General features: G+C 41.5%; 1 protein-coding gene across 1 annotated transcript in view; it reads left to right on the forward strand.

Moving 5' to 3' along the window:
• DGKQ (diacylglycerol kinase theta) overlaps positions 1-26,578 on the forward strand; it is a 105,052-nt gene that overhangs the window by 16,962 nt on the left and 61,512 nt on the right. Inside the window, exons 3-5 of the mRNA XM_053290593.1 lie at positions 22,469-22,568; positions 23,486-23,571; positions 23,848-23,973. Of these exons, the coding sequence (XP_053146568.1) occupies positions 22,469-22,568; positions 23,486-23,571; positions 23,848-23,973 (312 nt within the window). The remainder of the gene's footprint in view (positions 1-22,468; positions 22,569-23,485; positions 23,572-23,847; positions 23,974-26,578) is intronic.

The raw sequence follows: 26,578 nt of genomic DNA on the forward strand, positions 1-26,578 counted from the left end.
ATTACTTTCTCAACTGAAAGCACCCACTCCTGGAAGATGCTGTTAGCCCCCACCAAGGAAAACCATAGAAGTACCACGGGACAAATTGCAGCTTTGAAATCATGTATCTACCCCCACCCCCACCCCCAATTTGAGAATATGGAGAAAGGTTTAAATCTCCTCTCTCTCATTGTCACAGCCCCAATCTGATTATGAGTCTCTGTGGCAGCTTTATACTTGAGTTAAACTCACAGGAGATCCTGTTCATAGATCTCCCATGCAATCTTTCGTTTGGAAGTTGCACTACCTCCCCCTTGTCAAGCTCAACTGTGATGATTTAGTCTGCATCAAGAAAAAATACTTTAAATAGGGCTCTGGCCTTAACCAGGGTTTGAAGTGGGTTTGCAAACCCTGTTGGAAGGCAACCCGTTTAGAGTAATAGGGATTGTTATCAGAGCTGAAGTAATACCAAGCTGTAATTAAAGTAAGCAAGAAAGGGGCGGGTATTCACTGTGTGTGAGGTAATGTAAGTTCTTGAGGTCTCTAGGCAGCCCTTATTCTGAAGTACTGTGTCCAGTTCTGCGTGCCACACTTTGAGGATATAGACAACTTAGAACGGGTTCAGAGGAGGGTAATGAAGATGGCCATGGCTCGGGAAGACAAGCCCTAAGAGGAAAGGTTGAAGGAACTGGGGATGTTTAGCCTTGAGAAGAGAAGACTGAGGAGGGAACATAATAGCATGTGATCTATCTATCTATCTATCTATCTATCTATCTATCTATCTATCTATCTATCTATCTATCTAACACATTTATATACCACCCTATATAAAATCTCAGGGTGGTTTACAATCTAAACCAACAGCAGCTGAAACCCAAAAATATTGTTAAAAAGATTAAAATTAATATAAATAAAACTTTAAAACATCACATACGAAAAAACTAGCACTCTTTGGTAGCACATGTGCTAGCTCTCTTTGAATACCTGAAGAGCATAGAAGAACTCTTGCATAGAAGAGTTGATGACTTCTCTGCTGTCTCAGAGTGCAGATCTAATGAGATTGTTACAGAACGATAGATTTCAGTTGAAGATTAGAATAATCTTAATGTTAAGAGCAGTTTGACAATGGGACCAATTACATAAGGAGGGATGGAGTTATTCTCTCCGCTGTTTGAGGTCTTCAAGCAGAGGCTTTTAGGCTGGGACCCCTTTGTGGACCTGGGGCCATCTTTTTATTTATTCTTTTTCTATGTAAGGTGTTTGATAACCTTTGTATTAAAAACAGTATATAAGTAGTAATGCACAGCCACCGGTTGGGAATGCTGTTAGCTCTGGATTTTCTGTACTGAGCAGGCGGTTTGATTAGATGGCCTAGAAGTCTATGATTCTGTGGCTGAGTTCAGACGTACAGGATAACCACATACATAGGAAGCTGCCATATACTGAGTCAGACCATTGATCCATCTAGCTCAGTATTGTCTACACAGACTGGCAGCGGCTTCTCCAAGGTTGCAGGCAGGAATCTCTCTCAGCCCTATCTTGGAGACGCGACCAAGAGGTTCACGCAGATGAGACAGTAAATCTCTTCTGGAAAAGTCTGTATGGTTATGTGCAAAAAGACAAGAGTATCTCTTCTAAACAGCAATGGGACAAATTGTGGAAATGGACGTCGGACGTAACCCCCCCCCCCAATTACCTGATGTGCCTTGTAATCCCCCACCCCCGAGTTACAGTACTACCTGCATATACTTCATAACTTGTGTGTTTCCAAATCCTTGTGTGTAAATCTTTGTAGATATATCATGTACAAACAACCGCTTTGTATATAATTGTGCTTTGGCAACGTACTGTATGCTTTGGTAGTTCGTTGGTTCAATAAAAAAATCTTGTCCTATTAAAAAAAAAATCTTGTCCTATCTTGGAGATGCCAGGGAAAGAACTTGGAGCCTAGATGCTCTTCCCAGAGTGGCTCCATCCCCTGAGGGAAATATCTTACAGTGCTCACACTTGTAGCCTTCCTTTCATATGCAGCTAGGGCGGATCCTGCTTAGCTTAAGGGGACAGGTTGAAGTCTGGGGAAAACTCATGCATTTATATTCCTTTGTGGTTTGATGCTTCTTGTTTTATATGTTTAAAATGATAACAGCGTTAATAGTACAGCTGCTATTGGTGTTTCCTTCAGTTGGGGCTGTGCAGAAAGATTTTGGTTTCTTGCTTTATCCTCAAACACTTTCCTTTCAAGCTAGCAAAAGCAATCCCCTCTTGCAAGTGACTTTTGGGTCTTCGACATTAGAAGGTGAAAAGAAATGTTCAATTGCTGCTGTTAATTATGGAGTGTCTGATGGGTTCTGAGTTAATCCTCTATTGCACAAAAGCAACCACATGCCATATGGGATATCTGTTTTGTGTGTTGGCTACATGAAGCAAATATTCAACTTGGCTCTTAGCTGAAAAACATAACAGAAGGCTTAATGGTAGTTTATTCTATGCGTGGAAAGCTTTTATTTTTGTCCCCTACCCTCCTTTCTGATTATACAGAGTAGCTATTTATAGAAACCTGTAATATATGAAGGGTGTTAAAGATTCTTCCCTGCTGGATTCGTAGAATGTTCTAATGTTGTAGAACGTGAATTGCATTTTGAACACCAGGGGTGGGAGGGTCTGACAGAGTGTCAGTTTCCGCTGAATTTTTCATTGATAAGTGCAACTGAATTATCCTCCTTGTCTTGCTGAAAATGTCACCTTTAAACAGAACATGGAATTCAAGGTCAAGTAAAGGCTCATGAACGCAGAAGGAAGGCATGAGTCAGATAAATTCCTGTGTTGACAATTTTCAAAGAAGAATTATGGAATCCATGTAGTAGACTAATTTTTGTTACTTTGACTTGGTCATAAGTTGACTCCAGTCCATGATGTTTCAGAACCCTGTTTTGGGGTTGTTGTTTTTTTAGCAGCCCATATTGACTAGTGCCTAGTAAACATGTGTGCAGTTCTCCTCAGGAAGTATTTTTTGGAGACTGTCTTGCATCTTTTCTGTGACCCTTTAACGGTTTTTCTTCTTCTTGCTTACTCTGTCTTATCTTCCCTGAGCATTCAGGAGAAGATGGGACATATATATCTGTTCTATATTTTGAATAATTTGTTTGGTTTGTGTGAAATAAAGTCGTATTTCTTGATGACCTACAGATACCAAATTTGTGCACAGAATCCTGCCAGTGAAATTAACTGAATTTACTACTTTTTACATCAGTACATGCTTGGTGAAAGTTTTTTTTGTATTTTTTAAAAGAAGAAATTCTGAATATAATATTTTAATGGTTATCAACAAGTTTTTAATATTCAGTCAGATCAATAATTCTAAAATGACATCATGCCCAGAAGAAGATCTTTCTCAGATTCAAATTTACCATACTATATATTGTAATTCAATAAAATGGATAATGTTTGGAGTTGAAATCCTACAAATTTAAAACTGTTTCTTTACTTCCCTTTAGCACATTAATTTAAAAAATTGTGTGTGTATAAACCAGCAAAATGCCTTTGCCCTGTCAATGACAGGCCTCTCCTACTAGTTATATATAAATAGCTATATGCATGAATCTCTTTTCTACTAAATTTGTTCAAGGTAGTGTTAAAGTATAACAGTACAACTTAAAATAGTCTTTTTAAAACCAAGAATGAGATTCAGTGTTAAAAACTTTCTAAACCTGATGCTCAAAATGGTATGAAGTCCGTATGTGGGTGCTTTGAAATGAGAGCTGCAACTGAATCCTGAAGTGACAACCTGTCAAGATTGACAGCTGTGGTTCTAAACACAGAATGGAAGTCTCATGCACAAAGGGCAGGGGGAGCATGTGAATCTAAGACTTAGGACCAGTATTAAACTATGGTTCTACATGATGTCTAAACTAAGCCCATACTGAACATCAAGACTACCTCGGGGTGCTCTCTCACTCAAGGGTAGTTTGGTTGCTTATATGGTACTGGTAAGGAGGATAGCAACATTAAATGTAGATGTTTAATTGAATGTACCACCCATCTGTGTGTGTGTGCGCGGGGGGCGGGGGAGATTCACATGGTGGGTGATTCTTGTCAGAATTAAGATGACAAACTATTTAGGTTAGTGAAATCTACAACAGATTGTGAGGCGCTCCAAAAGGCTTTCCAAATTGGGTGAGTGGGCGACAAAATGGCAAATGCGGTTCAGTGCAAGCAAGTGTAAAGTGATGCATATTGGGGCAAAAAAACCCCAATTTAACATATACTGGAGAAGGTGAGAGCAACCAAGATGACCAGGGGCCTGTAGCACCTTCCTTATGAGGCAAGGCTACAGCATCTGAAGTTTTTTAGTTTGGAAAAGAAGTGACTATGGGGAGAAATGATAGAGGTTTATAAAATTATGCATGGATTGATGCCCGTCATGGACTGATGGCCAGGAAATGTAGGACCAACAAAGGGAAGTACTTTTTCACACAGCACATAATTAATCTATGGAATTCTCTGCCAAGGGATGTGGTAATGGCCACTAGCTTGGATGGCTTTAAAAGGGACTTAGACAAATTCATGGAGGACAGGTCTATCAGTGGCTACTAGTCTGATGGCAAGATACCTCTAAATATCAGTTGCAGGGGAGCAACAGCAAGAGAGAGGGCCTGTCTTCGCCTCTTGCCTGTGGGCTTCTCAGAGTCCTCTGATGAGCCACTGTGTGAGACAGGATGCTGGACTAGATAGGCTTTGGGCCTGATCCAGCAGGGCTGTTCTTATGTTCTTGTCCCTGGAATATCCATGTGACCTGTAATTTTTATAATTAATCCTTGAATATGTGCCCATGGGGATGCGTCCTAGCACCCAGCGGATTGGCTGGTCGGCGGGAGCTCAGGAGGCTATTGAGCTGCTGCTGGGGGGAAATGGTGGCAGCGGCGGCCTGTGTGCCCCCTGGGGTCAGGAGGCAACTGGGCCACCAGGAAGAGGAGGCGGCAGCCGGAGGGGACGGAGAAGCAGCGTGCAGGGGGAGGAGAAGTGGGCTGGGCGGGCGTCGGAGACGTCCGCCAGAAGACAGAGTCAGGGAGAAGGGGCTGAAGTGGGCAGGAAGAGTCAAACTAGGGGCACAGATGCTATACACCCGGTCAGCTAGTTGGAAGATATAATGTGTGGACTGAGCAATGTCTTGCAAAGCCTCAGACCAAGACCACTCCAGCAAATCCTATAATAGGGGATGGAGCTGCTCTGGGAAGAGCGTCTAGGTTTCAAGTTCCCTCCCTGGCAGCATCTCCAAGATAGGGCTGAGAGAGATTCCTGCCTCCAACCTTGGAGAAGCCGCTGCCAGTCTGTGTGGACAATACTGAGCTAGATGGACCAATGGTCTGACTCGGTATATGGCAGCTTCCTATGTTCCTATGAGGCTTTCCACAACCCTTCTTCTCTCCTGTGCCTTAACCATATGTGTGGTTAAGATATAACCACTGGATTCCATGGCCACCCTGGTTTCCTATTGGCTGGATGTGCAATTGAAACTTTAGCATTTCATCCGAGGCTCACTCCCCCTTCCCTCTGACCCCAGAATATCACACATGGTATATAATAATTCAGGAATGGTGGCAGGTTTCCACTTGTCATGGTGGTGAAATTATGCTGCTTTTGATTTGTATCATAAACATAATTAAATTTTAAGACGCTATCTGGACAAATATCTTATTTTGCTTGTTTGCAGCTGGTTCAAATTGTCTCCATTTGGACTCAGATGAACAAATTGTTTACTATGTAAACAGCCCAAATACAATCCTCTTTTCAAGCAGATTTGTATTGCTAATGATGCTGACCTCTATGGATTTACTTTTTTTTGGCTATTGTTTATTTATTACGTTTATATACCACCCCATCCAAACAGCTCTGGGTGGTGCACGAAAATAAAAAATAAAACCCACAATTCAGTCCTTTTAAAAACAATCATTACAGAACAATTTACAAACAGCATAAAACCGTTAACAGTTAAAACATTTTAAAAACCCTGGGGGGCCAGGCCAAACAGATAGGTCTATTAGAGAGAAATCTCCCAGTCCATGCCGAAAGTGCTTATCTCTAAAATGAAGGATACCAGTGCTCTTTTCTTGTCTGGAAACCATATCTTCTAACCAGGATATGTACTAAGAACCGGTTTTGTAAAATCCAAGATTGTGGGGCTGTTGGGTGTGCTTGCTTGCTTAGTGACTGAATAGTGCTCTCTACATACTCACAGGCATCCTCTCAATATTTCACATATTCTAGAAGTGAATGCCAGCACTGAATACACTTTTCAAGGGAGGTGCTGGTGAGGCCTGGGTCACATTAAGCATAGCTTTTCCAGCCAACAGTTTCAGCATCTCTCTGGTGACTTTTGTTCCAGGGTAAATGCTTTTTCAGTGGTTTTTGGCCAGAATATTGTTTTTGTTTTGCAGTCATGCATGTCATTGTTCTAAGCCTATCAGTGTAATGAAGGCTTGTACAGAAGAGGGAAACCCCTACAAAACTTGAAACAGGAAGCGTTAACTGCTGAAGATAGCTGAAAATAGAATGAGCACCCTTGTGTCATAAATAGCAGTAAAAGCTCCCATTCTCCAGAACTGAACCGTGTTTTTGCTTTTGCTTTGCTTTCATCTTTTTTAAAAAAGATGAAATTGGTGTTTTCCCCATAAAAGTGTCTACTTTAAAAAAAAAACAAAACAGATGTGGGCTTTTTTTTGGGGGGGGGGTCCACATTTTCAACTTCCCTTTGCTGCCCTGGTTGCTTTATTTTTATTAACATTGTCCTGCAGCCTTTGGGTTCAGGAAATACTGTGGGGTATGAAGGGATCCCCATGTCGAGTCACCTTTTAATGTAGTAACCACTGATAGACATATAATTATATGTGTGTGTATCTATCTAGATACCTAGATATAATATATAATATATAATATATTACCCGGCTTGGGTGATACAACCTCAAACCTCTTAACTGCACACTGTAGCTTCCTTCCTCCTTCCGTCCTTTGGAGCCTCGTGGCCAGGGCCCCACAGCATACCCCTGACGTGACCCTGCCTCCCCCTCCCCCTCTCAACATGACGGGCTGGCTAGGTGCTCAAACTCGGACCACCCCCCCTCATCCTGACCGACAGGCCTGACAGCAAGGGAAATACTGGCCAATCGCAGCATTGGCATTGCACCCGCTGCCAAGTGGGTAATATATAATTATATATATTTTTCATATCTAGGCATCTGTAAACTAAATTCTGTCTCTCTCCCTCCGTCATATTATGTGACAGACATATAACTGGAACTGGAAGATGCCCGAAACCGTTTGGGAGAGACTGCCACTTACTCATTACAGGAGCTCCGAGACAGGCATTTCAGCTCCACTCTTTATAGTGTTTACAAAGTGCAAATGCACTTGTTGCACAAAGTGTGAATTGGCACTTAGGGCCATTTCACACATTACACAGCAGCAAATGTGGTTTTGTCACAGAGTGTTCAGTCACAGGAGCTGTGGTTCATCTCAGCTCTGTGTAAGATACACATCTTTGTGGTATTGATGATTAACATTTTTCAGTGTGTGCCTAAAAAGATATTAGATATGTTCTTTTAAGACACAAGTGAAGAGGCCCTCCATTTCTTTATAATGCATGCTAAATCCCCCATCTAAGGTTGGTATCCAGGCCCGAAAGCAGGGAGTAAATCTGTGAACTCAAACTAGAAGTAGGTACGACTGGAAGTAAATTGAACATTTAAGGGCATTTTGGGAATAGAGTAAACTCTCAGTAATAAATGTTGATTAGATGTTTGTTCAAAGCCACTCAGATGGCTTTAAAAGCATTGCTAGGATAAGATTGCTACATCTTCTTCTGCAAATTGATTTTTGTTTCTTATGAAGATCTCATTCTGCAAAAGGCTTTAATAATAAATGAGAACCAAAAACTATACCGCTTTCTCAGTGGGTCTTCTGACATTGCAATGCAGATTTAATGTAACTAGTGCTTTATGGTGAATATTAAGAACAGGAATAGATGAGAGACTGCAGCGATGATAGATGAAAAGGGACTGGAAAGAGTAATTAAAATTGTCCTTTCCTATCCAGTTTCTGAAGCAGGAAATGTGTACATAAGCTAGCCTATCAACTTGCTGTGTCTTGATATGGAGGCACTTTTGAATGGTCACTTGTAGGGAGGTAAGAGGAGGGTTGTTTCATTAATTTGAGGGAAGGAAAACTAGTTGGTAGAAACTCCATCATTTGATAGCATAAAGATGCCTGAGCATAGACGGAGTAGATTTCTCCTCTTTAAGCTTCAGACCTCCACCTAATGGTTGATAGGATAATGACTTATTTACTTCCTTCTAGGTGTGCATGTAGAATTTCAGGTTCAGTTATCAAAATGCTGCTGGAAAAGGCAGATGTACTCCAGCCCAGCATCCTCTTTCTCACAGTGCTCAGTTACATGCTTCCAGAAAGCTCCAAAGAAGTACAGCAAGGAAATCCCAGAAACCATTCCCACTCACTGCCACCAAACTATTATTGTGGTGTTGACTGCCCTTAAATATGGAGGTTCTACATGAGAGCCAAACTGCTTGTGAGTATGGAGGCTTCATTTCTTAAGTATGGCCAAGAGAAGCTGTTTGGCTCTGCTGTAGAACCTCCATGTTCAAGAGCGGTCTACACCAGAATGATGGTTTCTTGGTGCTGGGTGGAAATGGTTTTAAGGATTTCCTTGAAGGTTCCTTCTTCAGAACTTCTAGCATGTGGTCATTGGTCCCAATCCTATACATTTTTACTCAGAAGTAAGCCCCAGAGAAATAAATGCCTCCCCCCCCCGCTGAAAGGTTCTCCCATTCTGTGCTTTGCTGAGAGGCTAGGAAAAGGTGTGGGGGGGAGGAGACCCTACATTCTTGCCTAGGATCTTTGCTGGTCCTGATTCCTATGCATGTTTACTTACATGTAAGCTCCAGTGGAATCAAAGGACTTACTTTCTAGTAATTTATTCCAAGCTTTGCTGTGGTGGGGGCGAGAGAAAGGGGGCAGAGGGAGCAAACAAATGCCCATGAAGGGGGGTGGGTGGGAATGGTTGTTTAACTATACAAGTGCCAGAGTGCTCATAGACATCTATGAGCACTCTTATTGGGCATCTATGTTCAGAACCAGGAAGATACTCGCTATACATTGCCAGGACTTGCCCCTCCCAACTTTGGCTTCAGAATTCTCATTGGGCAGGATCAGTTATGCTCTTAGCTAACTTTCCCTCATCCTCATTGGTGTCGGTACCTGGGACTGGGCGTGGAAGGCTCAAAGGAGGTTTGGCAATACTAATTTCCACCTCCCTGCAGATAACGCCGGCACCCCCCACCTTGTTAAAACAATATGCTGTGGCCTTGTTAATCCATTTTGGTCCAAGTTCGCTGCTGTTAATTAATGTATATCTACCACCACAGCAACTGAAATCTGTAATTTGCTCTGTATGGACTGTGCTTGAGCAGTACACAAATGACCTACTGCTGGCCAACCCCGAAGCGCTGGTGGTGATGGGAGGTGACCTCAGTGCTAGGATGGGACCAGATGACCACACCCTTTTTACTCGACATCAGCTACCCACCCCTCACTCAGGATCTGAGCTCCTACCCCTGTCCCGCTTGTCAAAGGATTAGAGAGCAAATTCTGTGGGGCTCTGCTTAGCACACACGACTGCTAGACTTAACCTTCAAATCCTAAATGGCTCACTGGAAAGTGATCACCCAGGAGAATTTACATATCTGTCCGGTACAAAAACAAGCACCATAAACTGTATTGCTGTTACTGGGAACCTGCTCCCTTCTGTTGTGAACTTTAAAGTTATGCCTCACGTAGATAGTGACCACTTCCCACTCTTACTCCAACTAGCATCCTTGGCCCAACAGCTACGCCTGGAGACTCGCTACACTCCCAATATTTTACCAGAGGGCCAGGGGAGATGCCATGCCAAATGGACACCTCAGCTTGATCAAACAGTAAAAGAATTGCTTGCTGCAGAACCCTTCCTGACTTACCAGCGAGACCTCACATCAAAGGATTCATCTTTTGCCCCTTTGGAGACCTACAACGTTTCAGTATATGAACTCAAAAAATATTTAATTAGGAAAGCCGACTGTGCTCCAAAGCTACCCAGGCGTCCATCCAAACCCTGGTTTGATAAGGACTGTATAGAAGCAAAGACTGCCCTTACATTCTCCTACCTTGCCTATAGTGCTAGCACTGGGGCAGACGCCTTAGAAGGCCTCTCACATCTTTCACAACTCATGAAACAATATAAACATCTGCTGACAATGAAGAAGAGCGAGACCATGAGGGTACCTGGTCACGACTTATCCAGGCAGCCAAACAGAAGGACTCCTTCACATTTTGGTGCATCACGGCCAACACTTCCTACAATGGCATAATCCCGATAGATTCCCACATCCTTCCAGCAACTTGGGAATTGAACTTCCAGAGCCTATACGAGGACCTCACAGCAAACTCAGGTCCCCCCCCCCCAAAGGATGTAAAAGATTTGCCCAGCTGGCCACTGGTCACTGCAGCAGAGGTTGAGTCTGTTGTCTCACAATCTAAAGTGGGAAAGGCCCCAGGAGAAGACCTCATCTCTATAGATCTTATAAAAAGTAACCTGGAGTGGTGGGCACCAGTCCTGGCTTCGTTATTTACCCATATTGACTGCCAGGGCTGCATCCCCAGGCACTGGGGGCAGGCGATCATCATCCCCATGTTCAAAAAGGGACAAAGGGATGACCCTGCCAATTATAGGCCCATTAGCCTGCTCAACACCATCAGCAAGCTGTATGCCAGGCATGTACATGGGAAACTCAAGGACTGGCTAGAGCAAGAAGAGATGCCGGCAGACGAACAAGCGGGCTTTAGGGAAGGCAGATCTACAACTGGCCAGTGCCTGGTGCTCCAACATCTCATTGAAAGGTACTCTTCTAACAAATCTACCTCCCTCTATGTTGCCTTTATAGACCTTAAGGCTGCATTTGATTCTATCTCCCAAGTTAAGCTATAGGAAAAGCTTGAATCTTCCTCAATTGATCGATGTCTGCTTTATCTGATCTGCACCCTTCACACAGACACATCACTCAATGTGAGATGTAGCCCCCAAGGACACCTTATGAACCCCATATCAACCTAGAAGGGAGTTTAACAAGGATGTATCCGGGCCCCGCTGTTATTCAACTTCTGTATTAATGCCATGGTGAGCCATCTCAACAACCCTGACTTCCACCCTCCCAAGTTGGCTGGAAGAGTCGTCTCCATCCTACTCTATGCAGATGCTGCTGCTATCCTTTCGAGGACTGTGGTAGGCCTCAGAAGGGCGATGGCAACATTATCATAGCACTGCAAGAGTGAACAACTTGAAATAAACTACCAAAAAACCAAGGTTATGGCCTTTGCTAGAAGACCAAAGACCTACCATTGGAATATTGATGGACACAGAATTGAGCAGGTTGCCTGCTTTACATACCTGGCGGTGGTCTTCCATGCCTCTGGCTCAAGAAGGGCCCATTGTGATCACGTTGCCCCAGCAGCCGAGAGGAGCCCCACTGCCATCTTGAGGTTTCCTCGTTATAGAGGTGGCCATTACATACCTGCAGCGCTCAAACTATATGAAGCCAAGCGCTGGCACAATTATTATATGGTGCCCACCCAGGATCTCCATCCATTCTTGCTATACTAGAACGTGTTCAGTCTAAATCCTTGAGAGGGACCTTACAAATGCCTTGCTGTGTCTCCAATGCCACTCTACGGCTGGAAACTGGCAAGATAAAAGTGGAGGCTAAAGTTTGGATGACAGTTCTCAACCACTGATTCAAACTAGCCCTTCGTCCGTGGGGCCTGGCCCTGCTAACCCTGCAGGACAACTTTCAATCCTCTTGGAAATGGGCAGTCTTCAACAAAGTGGTGCATCTGGGCATCTCCCTATCCCTTCTGCTTGCTATGGGCTGGGACAAGGTGGAAACAGACATCAAACAGAGAGGACTCTGGATACGGAATGCCAGGCAGATTTAAGTAAGGCGCTGGGCTTTCTGGCCCCGGATAGTCGTAGATTCATTGTTTTCCCCTCTGCATATTTGTCACAGTTGGAAATACCAAACCATAGAAGGGTGTTCACCCTCGCCTGGTGTCATGCCCTTCTCTCCACCATTCTGGAAGGCAAATACAGGAAGATCCCACTCATGGAAAGGCTTTGTCCTTGTGACTCTGGGGAGGTGGAAACCATAGAGCATGTGCTCCTTTCATGTCTCTGTTATAAAGACAGCTGTGACAAGCTTGTATCTCCCCTGCTTCTCAAATACCCTGGTAGCTCTAGTCAAGACTATACCAAAACGTTGCTCTCAGATGACAATCGAACCTTCACGTGCAATGCTGCCAGTTTCTGCAGGGCAGTGTGCAAGATCCGCCAGGTCCTGATTGCCAGTCAGTACCCCTTGCAGCAGATTTTTAACTACTGATCATTTTACCTGATTGTATAATTTAAACTTGCTCCTCTACTTCACATGTTAGCTTTTCTATGTAATCTGAACTATGTTATATTATTAGATGCCCTACTTTTAAAGATAGTTGCATACTTACCCTTGTTTTATCTCTGCTCTATTAATCTCCCCACAGCTTCTAGGATTGTATCTTAATAAGTATAATTTTACCCCTGTTTTATCTTATTTTATTAATCACCCCACAGTTTTTAGAGTCATATTTCAGTAATCATAATCATAGCTAATTATAGCTATGGATTCTCACAGCATTTTAAGTGTATCTATCTGGTTTATAATCACTTTAATGATTTTTTATTTCATTGTATCTGTACTATATCCTGTGCTGTCTTTGACCGTAATAAAGATGATTGATTGATTGAACTTTCCCTTAGTTATTTTCCCTATTATTATGGAGATTTCGAACAGTAATTACTCAAATTGATCTATTTCAAACCAGCAAAAGGCACCAGTCCAGTATGGACTTGAATTTTGGAGGAATGCTGAAAAGACATCAAACATTTAAAAATATACATTATCTGTGGTGAAAAAGATGTGGCCAAAACTTTCAACTCGCTTTTTAGGAGTTAAAAACTTAAACTGCTGTATCTTGGCCATTTTGCAATGGATTTGCACCGCATTTGGATTGGTGGTGTCTCTTATACCCTAATTGATATGTGCATAATTTCAGAGGGATTGAGTGTATACATTTTACTTTATAAGCAATATAATGTTCAGGGTTTATAATGGCAGTGTGTTGAAAACACTCTCCATCTTAACTATACTGGCACAACTGTGCCAGTATAATTACACGGCTTGCAGTTGGCTCTCTCTTCCCCCACTTTCTTTCCCCCCACTTTATTCATAGAAAGGTATTATATTTGTGTGATCTGCATTTTTGTAAGCATGAACTGGAATTTACAGTTCTGGAGTGCAGAGCATTGTATCTCAGTTAAACGGGCACTGGATTTCATATAACTTTCCTGTAAGCTGAAGCCATATCCTTCAGAAGAGATTGCTTTCTTTGCCAGAGGTTAACAGGGTGTCCTTTGTTTCCTTCCTTCTGTAGTGTTTGCAAAGAAAGACCAGCAACCCTTTTAGATGAACACAAACGGAAGAAGCCTCCCAGGGGAGGCAGTCCTTCCTTTTTTTAACTCCACCTCTTAACATGTTAAACTTTTTACCCTTTAAGTGCTGTACACTATTATGCCACATCTCCCCTTCGTCCATATTTATAAATCTTAAACTGTTTTCAGCTTAGACCCCAAAAGTACCCTTTTAATTTAAAATTATCATTTTATGAGAGTAAATGTTCTCCAACCATTTATTTGAAATTTGTATGTATCACAGATTACGTGTCTGGGGAGGTCTGACATATCTCTCTGACCAGGCTTGTACTCCCATTCTGTTTCCCTCATCAGCCTATCTCTCTCTTGGACTATTGGCTGAACTGGAGATGGATATTGTGGCAATCTATCTCCATCTGAAGGTGAAATGTTCTGAACATAATTCTGATGGACACTGCTTCGGGGATTATTTATGATATAAGATCTAGGTGTTGTAGCTTCCCCCTGCACAATTCCAAATACTTGGGAACTTTGCATCCAAACTCTTTCCCCAGGGAGCAACTTTGATAATGGTTGAACTCTGTGCCAAATATTGAAACATTGCAATTATGCTGTTGTCATCACTTCTGCTCCATGTCTCATCATTGAAAGTCTTTCACAGCTGGCCACTAGGGTTGAAGCTTGGAAGGTGCCATTGGTAAGGGGGTCCTCAGTCAATGTCTCATGAGAAGTTCTGCCGGTGAAGATCTTGAAGCAAGGGGAGTGGATCTATACAATAAAGAGATATATATGGATCAATCCCCTTATCCAACAACCCTTTCACATTTTGTACTGCATGTCCAACTTCCCCATGGCTTTGAGAGTAATGGTGGCTACTGATACAATGTTAAAAGTCGTATCTCTCTGCAAACACTTTGAAGCAGAGCTATACTGAGGTCCATTGTCTGAAATAAGTAGCTCAGGAACTCCATGTCTAGCAAACATAGCTTTCAGTTTTTGTAAGCAAGGCAAGGTCAATATACCTGGAAAAATAATCAACAATAATAACCTGTGTATTCCCTTGCCAGACAAGTCTGTAGCTACTTACTGCCATGGTCTCTCAGGTAGCTTTGCTGAAATTAAAGGTTCAGGGTTCTGTTTTCTTATTTTAAAACAGGTCTCACAATTATCCACTAACATTTTTATTTGTATACCTAGCCTGCCGTGCTCTCACTGCACTTACTAATGCCTTGATGGCCTTCAGGAATTTTAATTAGTATATTCATTTGAAGTTCTTTGGGGACAACAATATGCTGCCTTCTCATGAGCAAACCATCTGTGAGGTGTAGGTAATCTCAGTTTGCCAATAAGGTCTCACCACCAATAAGGTCTCCAGGCAAATTACTGTCTGACATGTGGCATTCTAGCATTGTGCCATGTGAATTCTCTGGAGTCATCCTTTTGTTGCTGGAAGATAAGTTTGAATGGTCAACATAAACATTCACTTCTATTGCCAAAGCTCATCCTTCTTTAGAGGAACAGGGACCCTGGAAAGTGCATCTGCTGGTACAAATGACTTTTCTGGTACATGCTTATTGTCAAACAAAAATCTCAGAAGGTAAAATCAAATTAATAATAATAATAATATCTTTGAATCCTTGGAGGAAGGTCATTCAGGGGTTTTGAGCCAAGTAAGGTTACTAAAGGTTTGTGATTCAATGTGTATAGTGAATTTTAATCCTACCAAATAAGAACAAAAATGTTGATAGGCCCAGGTAACATCTAAAGTTCCCTTTTCCCACCTGAGCATAGTGCCACTCCATGTCAGTAAGACATTGAGAAATGAATGTAATTTTAGTTTTCACTGGATTACTAATTGGACTGGCTTATTGACAAAATCTTTGATGACTTTATATTATGGCTTCTTCCTGTTCCTTCATTTTATTATCTTTATTTAGTTTAATAGCATTACCAACTGGCCTGGTTCATTGATGATAAAAGGCTCCCCCTCCCTCCTATTCTATTATAGACTATTAGCTTACTAGTTTTCCTTTGTCTAGTAGGAAATAAGATTTTTATATTTACTAATCTGAGCATTTTTGTTATTTTTCCGGTATTTTCTATTTCCATTTTAGTTTGCCTTGATGCAATTATCCAATACTTTTTGAGAGATAATATGTTAGGTACTTGAATGATATAAAAATTAATGAGATTCAGGTTTAATTTAAAGTTCATAACTGATAGAGTTGCCATTTTTTCATCATTATAGCCTCTCTCTTGGATTTTGTTTAAAAAGGACGTTTGGTCGGATTAGACAACTCTGATGATAAGATGGTACTTTATTTGTGGATTATGAGTTTGCTAAACAAGTATGTAAAACTGTGTTTATTCATGGATATTGTAAGTTTGGAGATGCATCTTTTCTTTGATCCTATATTAATTTCATTTTCCCCCTTTCATCTTTGTATCTTTGTATTTTTAAAACCAACTTTTGTATTTGTATCTTTAAAATCAATAAAATATAATAATTATTTTTTTAAAAAAGAGAAATGAATGTAACTGGATGTTTCTTGCCTCCAGTTGAATCTGATTAAGCACAGCTCCCAAGCCATATAAGGAAGCATCTGCAGCCACAATTGTCAGGTACTTTTCAGAATACTGTGCCAAAACTGGAGAAGAAAGCAAGAATTGTTTTATGGCTGCAAATGTACCTCTTTGTGCATAATCCCAGGTTCACAGAGTATCCCTGTGGAGAAGTTCCCATTATTGCTTCGCCACTTGCAAAATATTTGATTAAAAAATTCCAAAATAATTTGCCATGCCTAAAAACCGGCACACTGGCAATACATAACAGAGGCTCTGATAGATTTACAAGTCCAGTAACCTTATCTGGATCAGGCTGGATTCCCTTGTCACTAATGATATGTCCTACAAACTTGTGGCTTGTTTTCCCAAATCCACATTTTTCATTCAGTGTGAGGCCCATTTGTTTGAAATGCCCCAGTATTGCCCCCAGCCTCTTATCATGTTCCTGTTTATTAACCATAAACCAGGACATCTTCTGCATGGCATAAATTAGGACATCATCTGCATGACAAAGAACGCCTGGAAATCCAGATACCATGTGTGAGACTCTTTTTTGAAAGTGCTCTGGGGCAGATGAAAGACCAAATGGAAGGTGGTTAAAACAATACTTGCTGAATGACACCCATAATGAAAGTAGTCAAGATTCTTCTGCCAGGGGAGTTTGGCAAAACCCTGCTGTAGGATCAAGCTTTGAGAAAACCTTTGCACCAGCTAATTGAGCCAATGTCTGGTCAACTGCTGGAAGCATGTAGCTTTTCCTGCAAACATATTTGTTAAGTTCTATAAGATGCACACAAATGCAGATGTTTACATAGAGCTTTGGCACTGCTACTAGTCCTGAACACGAGACCGTAGGTTCATCTACTGGGGAGATGACCCCTATCTTTTCCATCCTGGCTATTTCAATTTTTGATCTTAGCCTTGTAAAGGCATAGGAATCCAGTGGGGTGCTGTCAAGGCAAAGGGCAGAGCTGATGGCTTCAACTTAATTTTATATTGTCCTGAAAGTTTACCCAGTCCTGTAAAAACACAGAGAGATGCATCAGGAATCAAGTCTCTGCACAAGTCGTAACTGGTGTAGTACAGGCAATCTCAACAGGGGTGTATTGAGGTCATCCTGTACACAGGATGATGTACAACCCTCCCCTTTTTCCCCAGCATGGCTTGAAACTGTCCCAATGTATCAAACAAATAATGTAAGGGAGGGATCTGAATTGTAATGCAAACAAACAACAGATCCAATAATGTAGTAGAAAACAAAATCAATTAAATATGTAAATATAAATTATATTAAAGGTGAAACAATCATGTATACAAAGTGATATGGATGAATCATATAAGATGTCAATAAGATATAACAATCAAACATCAGCACAGATATGAATATAAGAAAAATAGAACAGTAGTGTTACCAAAATACGGGGAAAAAGTTTCAATGGGAATGCTGTGAGAACATTACATTGAATGGTCATATGGTGGGAGAAGATTTGTGGACTCGTATGGAAAAGGATTTATTATTCAACACAGAAATATAAAGAAGATGTTACTAATATCTTTTGAAGATCCATCAAACTTTTTTGAGCACTTAAAAAAGTTTATTGATACAGCAGATATTACCGGAAAGCTGCTGTGCTTACATATTTTTGAAATCTCATACGTGCTTTCATATTTTGACATCTTATATGATTCATCCAACAATCATGTATATAAAGTGATATGGTCCATATATTACCTTTAATATAATTTAGATTTACATATTTAATTGATTTTTTGTTTTCTGTTACATTATTGGATCTGTTGGTTTGTTGTTTGTATTGAAACTGTCCCAAGACATGCAAAGGGTTGTTACTGGCAACCCATAGCACTTTGGTTGCAGGAACTAAACATAAATCTCAGGATGGGTCATATACTTTCATAGGAATGGCAGTAACTGCGGCACCTGTATCAATTTTAAACTGATTTTTTTTGCCATTCAAGTTGATACTGGTACAGTCATCTCTTGCCAACCATGGTTTTCCCAATGGCGGTTTTGAATATCCGCAACTGGGAAATTTTGACCGGCATCGTCAACTGCAACCTGAGTATCCACAGTTTGGCGAGATTGTTTAGTGATGGGGGGAGGGGCTTTCTGCCATATTATGGGGTTCTGAAGTTCAATCTGCTCATTCTTCTTGCTGACCCTGCCAACTCCTCGCAATTTAAAGTGACTTTGAGTGGCTTTTTGGAGCTTCAAAAGTGCCTTTGAGCAATTTGGGGGGAGGATTTCCCCCCAAAAAATTTCACAAAGGTTCAGTTTGCTCACTCCTCTTGCTTATTTTTTGGTCTTTTTGCTACCATTTGATCAATAGAGGATATAGCGCCTAAAAAGATAGGTTCCACTGCTTCCTCATCAATGGCTTTTAGAATGTCGTTTTGAACCATTTGCAGATTGAGGGGCGTTCTGCAGACAGCTGCAAAATGTCCTGTTTTATGTTTGCACCTACATTCCACATCTTTTGCCGGGCATTGTTGACAAGTATGGGTAGATTTTTCTACCACAGAGCCCACACATGCTTTCTCTGGAGTTTCTAACAATCTGCTTTACTTTTGCAGATTCCATTAATGGTGATGGCTTAAGCTGACCCTTAGGTCTAACTATCTGATTCCCCTTTTTATTCTTAGTCTTTACAATGTCCACATTATCAGGCATCATGTTGTTTGGGACCGTTGCCTGCAGATCCAGCTGTTGTTTTGTTGTGGTTTCATGAAGGTGTACTCATGCAGTGACAGTGGCCAAAGTGAGATCAGGATCCAACTGAAGTTGAGCTGACAGTTTTGTATGTTTTATGCCCACAACAGTCCTGTCTCTTATAAGTTCCTCCTTGAGAGCTCCATAGTTACATTGCTCAATTAAGGCATGCACAGCAGTAATAAAGGCTTCTGCAGTTTCTCCTAGTTCGTGGCATCTTCAGTTAAACTTAGCCCTTTCATGTATGCCATTTTTGTCTCCCAATGAAATGACTATCCAAAACTTCTTTCACTTTCTTGTAATCTTCTTGGTCTTCTGTAGTGATGGGTAAACCATGCAGAATATCCTTTGCAGCGTCTGCCATAGCAAACATGAGAGCATTCATTTGGTGTTCCTGTAATTTCTGCTTTAAGCCAGAAACCATTCTATACCTCTCATATCTTCTAATTCAAATGCGTCAACAGCTTGAGTTTTGAAAACCACAGTTCTGAAGATGGGCCATGTTTGCTAAAGGATCCATAGCTTTCCAAACTTACGTCCTTGAATTTTCACTTGGCTGTATCCTTCAGCAGCCAATCTCAACATATCCTCTCCCCCCGCCCTTCAATCTTTGTTATGGGCCGTTCTAATTGTTTTTTTCTTTGCTGACTCAAAGAAAGCATCCTATTCTGACATGATGTAGTGTTTGCAAAGAAAGACCAGCAGCCATTTTAGTAGAACACACGCTGAAGAAGAAGCCTCCCAGGGGAGGCAGTCCTTCCTTTTATTTATCTCCACCTCTTAACATGTTAAACCTTTAACCCTTTAAGTGCCACACCTTCCCTATCTCTTTTACATGAACTTAGGGTAGGAGTGACCAGCCTGAGGCTCTCTAGCTATTCTTGGACTACAGTTCCTATCACTCATAGCTGCATTTGCTGCTGGGGATGATGAGAGTTGTTCTCCAAAAACAGCAGGAGAGCCTCAGGTTGTCCACCCCGTCACAGGATATTGCTATTAACTTTCACCTTCAAATTCCAATCACTGTTTCACCTCAGCATGAGCACCAAAAATGGTCAGAACAGTTGTTGTGTACCAGTTAGCTGAAGCCTCTTGCCAGTGGCTTCACTTCTCATGCTGAGGAGGAGAGGAGGAAAAAGCTTGTCCCATGGAGCACAATTTTCAGGGAAAGGAGCACCTGGAACAAGCTGAAAGATAGGCAGTTAATGATTTTGCCCTTGGTTGTCTCCTTACTTGGATGCTGGGAGGAGGTCATTTATCTATGAGAACGAAGGCTCCATCTAATCAGAGCTACCTGCCTTCAGCGCAGGAGTGGCCGGTGAGGGTAGCACTGCGGGGGCGGCGAGAGGTACTTTTTAAAGAGTAATAAGCAGGTGCTGACCAGCCTGTAAGCAGCACCTGCAAGCTGCCATGCTCCGCCCGCAATCCTGCGTGAGGTGGTGGCGCTCTGTCTGGCATCTGGCATGGCCCTGGCACAGCCCTGGTCTCTGCTCATGTGTGGAGGTGCCACATACACAGAGGCTAGTGCCATGCTGTGGTCCCTCTAGATCAGGCCTGCTCAACTTAGGCCCCCCCAGCTGTTTTTGGACTACAACTCCCATAATCCCCAGCCACAGTGGCCAATAGCCAGGGATTATGGGAGTTGTAGGCCAACATCTGCAGGAGGGCTGAAGTTGAGCAGGCCTGCTCTAGTTGCTGGGTGGAGCGCCGCCACCCTGTGCGGGATTGTGGGTGGAGCGTAGCACATTGGTAAGCACCTGCTTATTACTACTAAATGAGCAGGTGCTTAATAAAAGTTGCCTCTTGCCCCCCCACCGTGCTGCCCTCACTGGCCGCTCCTGCTTCAGCGGTAGTGGTTGCTACTTTCATTTCTATTTAAATAAGTCTCCTGTTGCCAGTGAATGTGCCTCTATGAATGTGATGCCCCAGGCTGAGGCAATAGGAATCTGAGGCTGAGGCCACTGTACTGCAGGGATGTGCTGGGAGCCCTCGCACCACTCCCCCCAGTGCATGTGCTGTTGCACAAGAGCTTGTGGAGTTCAGAGCCCTACCTGTGCTTCAGAAGTGCTCTGTGAGATTGGAGACACGCTGCTGAGGGTCACATTTCATTGGTCAGAATGCCAGGCGCTGCATCTACATCAGTATTACACATGGACTTAAACACTGCTCTGCCAGGTTGGACGGCTGCTGGCTCCGCGTTCTCACAGTGGTCCAATAGATGCCCCAGGAAGATTCACAACAAGGTATGATGGAAATAACCATTTCCGCGTCCTGGTAGTTAAAGGAATACTGTCTCTGAACATGAAGGTTGCACTTCTGGTTATCTTTGCTGTTAATCACTGACAGGCCTGTCTGTAAACCTGTCTGCTCCCCCCCCTCCCAATTTTGTGTGCCATGTGCTGAAGCACCGTGATGGATTAAGGAGACTCTTTAAATCTTACAGTGCCATACACAGTTGTTAGTACTGGTTTTGTTGTTTTTTGCTGCACAGTGGATGATTAGAGATGCACGTCTGGAGAGCCATCACAGGTGCATGAATGAAGTTTATCTTCCTGTTGGAACTGCTGGTGCACTTGTGCTTGTTAAAGTTAGTCCTGTGATGTTATGAGACTGAGCCAACCATCTGAAAAGAATAACCAAGAGCAAGGGGAAAATATTTATAGCCGGCTTAGCAGCTAACCTAACAGCAGCAGCTTCTGCATCCCACAACACAAAAGCAAACACTGTTAATATCTTCATTTATAATAGTTATAAAGCACTACATATAGAACTGGTGGCTGCAATACCAGAGTTTTGTATCCAACATACAGTATTTGAAACATCTTGTGAGCATGTGTGTTCCATACATGGAAAACAGAAAATACATTTTATCAGTACGTTTATACAGCAATTTAGAGCCTTGAAAGTGTATCAAATATACTGTCTCAGGAATACTTACAGTCAGTAAGTAGCTTTGTAAGGCAAGTCAGTATTGTTATTTCCATATTGTGGATGGGGCTTGGGCAAATCTGAGGCTGAGAGAAGAGTGGCTTGTTTGAGGCCACTTTAGCAAGCTTCAGTCAGAGCCAGAGACTTGAAATGGGGGTTTCCAGTCTTGTAGTTATCTTCTACCTTACACCAGCTTTTACCAGCTTGTGTGTTCTGACACAGGGTTGTTCATATGTACTAAGTAGCTATGGGTAGAGGAAACGTTTCTTACTGGGGAGAGACGTGTTTCAGCACGTTCCCTGTATTTGGGGCATGTATTCATTATGTCTTCATTATACGTGTGTGTGTGTATGTATAATTGTACAATGAGAATTTTCTCTCAGCTTTCCTGCTTCTGTTTGTATTTTTAATGGTTTGGGGTTTTCTGGGGTGTGTGTGTGTGTGTTATGGTTTTTATTGTTTAACAGATTTTAAGGTTTTAATTTTGTAAACTGCCTTGGGATGTCTTATGAAAGGGCGGTATAAAGATTGAACAAATACATACATAAACTTGATTTTTGACTGGTGGATACTGAATACATAAAAATTCACAACTTGCTTAATGTGTTAAATCTAGTTTAATTTTCCATATACATTTATGCAGAACCTGTATATTTTGAGTCTGAAGTATATAGTCAAAGCACTCTCTCTCTCTCTCTTTGCAGGCTCCAGTTGCACATTGTTTAGGATCTTCAGGACATTACAAGAGAAAGTTCTGTGCTGTGTGCAGAAAGCAATTAGAATCTCTATCATTTCGCTGTGAAGGTAAGATTGGAACTCAAAGGGTCATGCTCCTATCAGTGTACCTTTATTCTGATCTTAACCATGGCAGATGTGATTTGTAACCCTGTCCAGACATTATGTTGTACCTGTGTTCCATATATCTGTACATAGGTACATGTTTTTGTGTGAATGACTGTATCTGCATTTATTTAAAAAGTGAGCCCCTGGAATGCATGCTACAGACAGGAAGTATACTGTTGTACTGGTGTTTAATATAATGTGTGAATGATTATACCTGTGTACACTGTACACTAGTTGTACTAGTGTTTAATGTAATGTGTAAATAGGGCTATTCTGATATTCTAGGAAGATGGATGAAGATTTACGTGACAGAAAAGTCTGCAGAGTTGCAGAAAAATGTTGATTAAGAAAAGAAGCCATATCTCCACTTTCCAACAGAATAGTCCTATATCAGCATTGGTGAAATACCTACAGAGGTGGTAGTGCAGCTGCTGCTGCATGTGTATGTTGTTGTGGAGGTTATGTTTTTTTCAGAACATCTTATTGTTGTGTGGGAAATGGTTTCAGAAATTATTCTCCATGTAAAATTCTAATGCAGCTTCATTGAAAATGTGTAATGACCGTTAAATTAGTTGGGACGTTTGGTTTATCTGTCTCCGCAGACTGTTAGTGACTCTCTAAAGATGTTGGGCAGAGGTCTTTCTCAGCACTGCTCCCTGCAATCCATTAACTGGCAGCGAACGGACTGCAGTCGAGACCTTCTGTATGCAGAGCATGTTCTCTTTCACTAGGCTATGCCCCTTCAAGGTCCATTTCTGAACATGGGTTCAAAGTAGTTTGCCTAAGAGTCCTTCCTTTCCTTTAAGTGTGATGAAAATGTGTAAGAATAAAGCAAATTCAGAAACAAATTCTTTCCATTTCACTCTCATTATTTTCAGTGTGTGAGCTTCACGTGCATACAGATTGTGCCCCTTTTGCTTGCAGTGACTGCCGGCAGTGCCATCAGGATAGTCATCAGGATCATGTAAGTCTGCTGTTCTGTTTTTTGGGTTTTTTGGTTTCGAAAACATAGGAAATGTATTTATTTGGATAAACTAAATTTACTAAACTTTAACAGACATTTCTTACAGTGCATTCTGAAGTCAGACACTTTTTTTTAAAAAAAAGGTGTTTTACTTTCTGTGAGATTCTATATTAATATTTCAAATGCAGCTAATGTAACATTTTACCAATATATATGCTGTATGTAACTTTTTAAAAGCCTCATGGTAAATGTTTGAAAGTTTGATCTGTTTTATAGGATACATACCATCATCACTGGAGGGAGGGAAATCTTCCTTCAGGTGCCCGGTGTAAGATCTGCAAGAAAACTTGTGGTTCTTCAGAGGTGCTCTCGGGTATGCGATGTGAATGGTGTGGCATCCTGGTATGTATGTATGTATGTGTTCTTCAAGTTTTATATCCTGCTTCATGGCCCAATGAAGGTCCTCAAAGAAACTTATAATAAAACTAAGACAGTGTTGTTGAGTCAGACACTCACAGCAACACACTTTATATTTTTAAAAATAAAGTATTGAAATACTGTACACACAGTACAGCAATGTAGTCTGGAAAGCCAGTATGACCATATAAGTCGTCACCACACTTTAAAAATACACACACATACATCCCTATAAACAAATTAAATAGGACATATTTCTAGTGAGACACTGAAAACAGAAAATAAATCACTCTGATGGGAGTAGAACATGGTAGCTTTCCCCCCTCTCATTGTCAAATACATTTTTTGTATGTCTTTTAAGTGACAGCATACAGTTAAGAACTGGCAACACTGCATGCTGTGGAACGTTTTTTGGGTGTGACAGTGTGCTGAATGATTTCTTATCTACTTACTCAGCTTTATACCATCCTTCCCTTTCCCCCCTTTCTGTGTAGCAGATTTTGAAGTGCATGCACATGCACACACCTCACATGACATTGCCTTGTATTGAGTCAGATTATATGATCCAGTTATCTCAGTATTGCCTACTTGAAGGGCAGCAGATCTCCAAAGTTTCAGGCAGAGTTTTTCTCCCCATGATTACTACCTCGGCTCTTTTAGCTGCTAGAGATTCAAGCTGGGATCTTCTGCATGCAAATCATGTGCTCTGCCACTGAGCCATGGCTGTTCCCCATAGCAACTATATGTTTCCTCCTAAAATGTTTGTTTTCAACTAGGATTAGGGTCAAACTAGATGAAACAGCTGATTCCATCAAAAGCAAAAGAAGCACATGGGTGAAAGGGTGCTGAGCCCTCTCCATGATGCCTGGTTCTGAACCCTCTCCATGGTCTTTGCTTATGTCCCTCTGGCCTCTTCATACTCCCCTCCCTTGCTCCCAGGCACTTTTCTCCTGGCTAGGCTGACTTCCAGTGTTGGGAGTCTATAAGAAGGGGAAATGACATTGGCAGACAGATTGTGGGGAGGGTGGAGCACCCCTTATTGGATGTCCCTCTTGCTGTTAAGATACCTTGGGGAACATTTCACCTAATTAGGGTTGTAAATATTTTTGTTCGATCAAAGCAAGCAATCATCAAGGCAAAAGGTCTCTTGCACTGTAGGAATGGGATGATCAGAAGGCATCTCAGCTTGTATTTCACCATACTCTGCAAAGCAACACATACAAAAGAGTGCTGGCAATCAGTGACAGCCTCTCCAAAGTCCCAGTATGTTATCTTTGCTACTGATTAAACTTCATTAGTTGAAGTACTGTTTCTTTAGCCAGTTTTTTTTTTAAAATAAGGTTGGTGAATCTTTGTGAGAGAAAACTGTGATGGCTGGACTTTGTGTTTCATTTGAAATGAGAAAAAACAAACATTAAGATTTAAAAAAAAAAAAATAACCAACTAGAATGTTGTGTCATTATGGTTTCCTGCATAGTAGAGATTTGCATCATGAGAGTAGACTCAATCCTGTATCTGTGCTACCCCACAAATATTATAATTTTATAAATGAATGGAAAAGTCTTCAGTTGAAATAGCACTCCCCTTTCCTTAAATTTGTGTGTGTGAATGAAATGACATTTAGAAACACATTTTAGATCTGTCTGTTTTCTCTAACATGAATGAACCATGTTTAGATGTTTTTACATCTACAGTAGAATGGGGAAATATGTTTTAAAAATCTTGTACCTCTCCCATTTTGAACAAGTGTGCCATATGTGTCAATGAAAATATTAATAAAATGTGTCTCTATAGCAGATGTGGGCTGCAGGTTTAAAGAGAGGTGATGGCTTCACCTCTCTATTCCCTCCTCAGACAATGGGAATTTAATTGTTGCTCTGTGACAGGAATATGGAAACATCTGACATATTCATGTTGTATTGGGCAGCTGGGAATCAAAACAGCAACCCTGTAGCATCGTGGTGATACTTTAACTGACCCTTGATTGTATTTCCTGCGAGTTTGTATTTCCTTAGCAGTTGTGTTGTGTAACTGAAAGAAGGAGTGGTAATGCTCTTCAGAGTCTACAACTGTTTATACTAAGGAAAATGCTATAGCTTAGTGTTACACTCCTTGTGTAATCCTTTTCCCCAGTTCTTTCATATCATTGTGTTTTTGCTGTGTATAAAAAGAGAAGCAAGAATGCGCAGATTAAAACTGCTTTTCTCCCCACCCACATTATAGACATCTGTGCCTCCGTTGGCTTTACAACTTGCATTCCTCTGTCTGAATCTTTTGTGGCCCCTCACTGTTGACTAGTCTTTATATCTGCCCTGCTTATGGGCAGAATAATGCCCATTGTTTATTGTCCTTTAATTTTGTTGCATAGAAGACCATAAAATTACTAGCCTACAAATTTTTTTTGGACTAAATTATTATGAAGTCAGATGCCTGGCTGGTAAGAGGTCTTGCATGAACCTGCCACACATTTATTGTCCTCTTGAAGAGGATTTATTTATTTATTTATTTAATTTATACCCCGCCCAAATTTGTGTCTCTGGGCAGCTATGGAGTGGATGATGTGGGTAAGCCTTGAGTATAGTCAGGTAGC

The sequence above is a fragment of the Hemicordylus capensis genome, chromosome 2, assembly GCF_027244095.1.
Source record: "Hemicordylus capensis ecotype Gifberg chromosome 2, rHemCap1.1.pri, whole genome shotgun sequence".
Lineage (NCBI taxonomy): Eukaryota > Metazoa > Chordata > Lepidosauria > Squamata > Cordylidae > Hemicordylus > Hemicordylus capensis.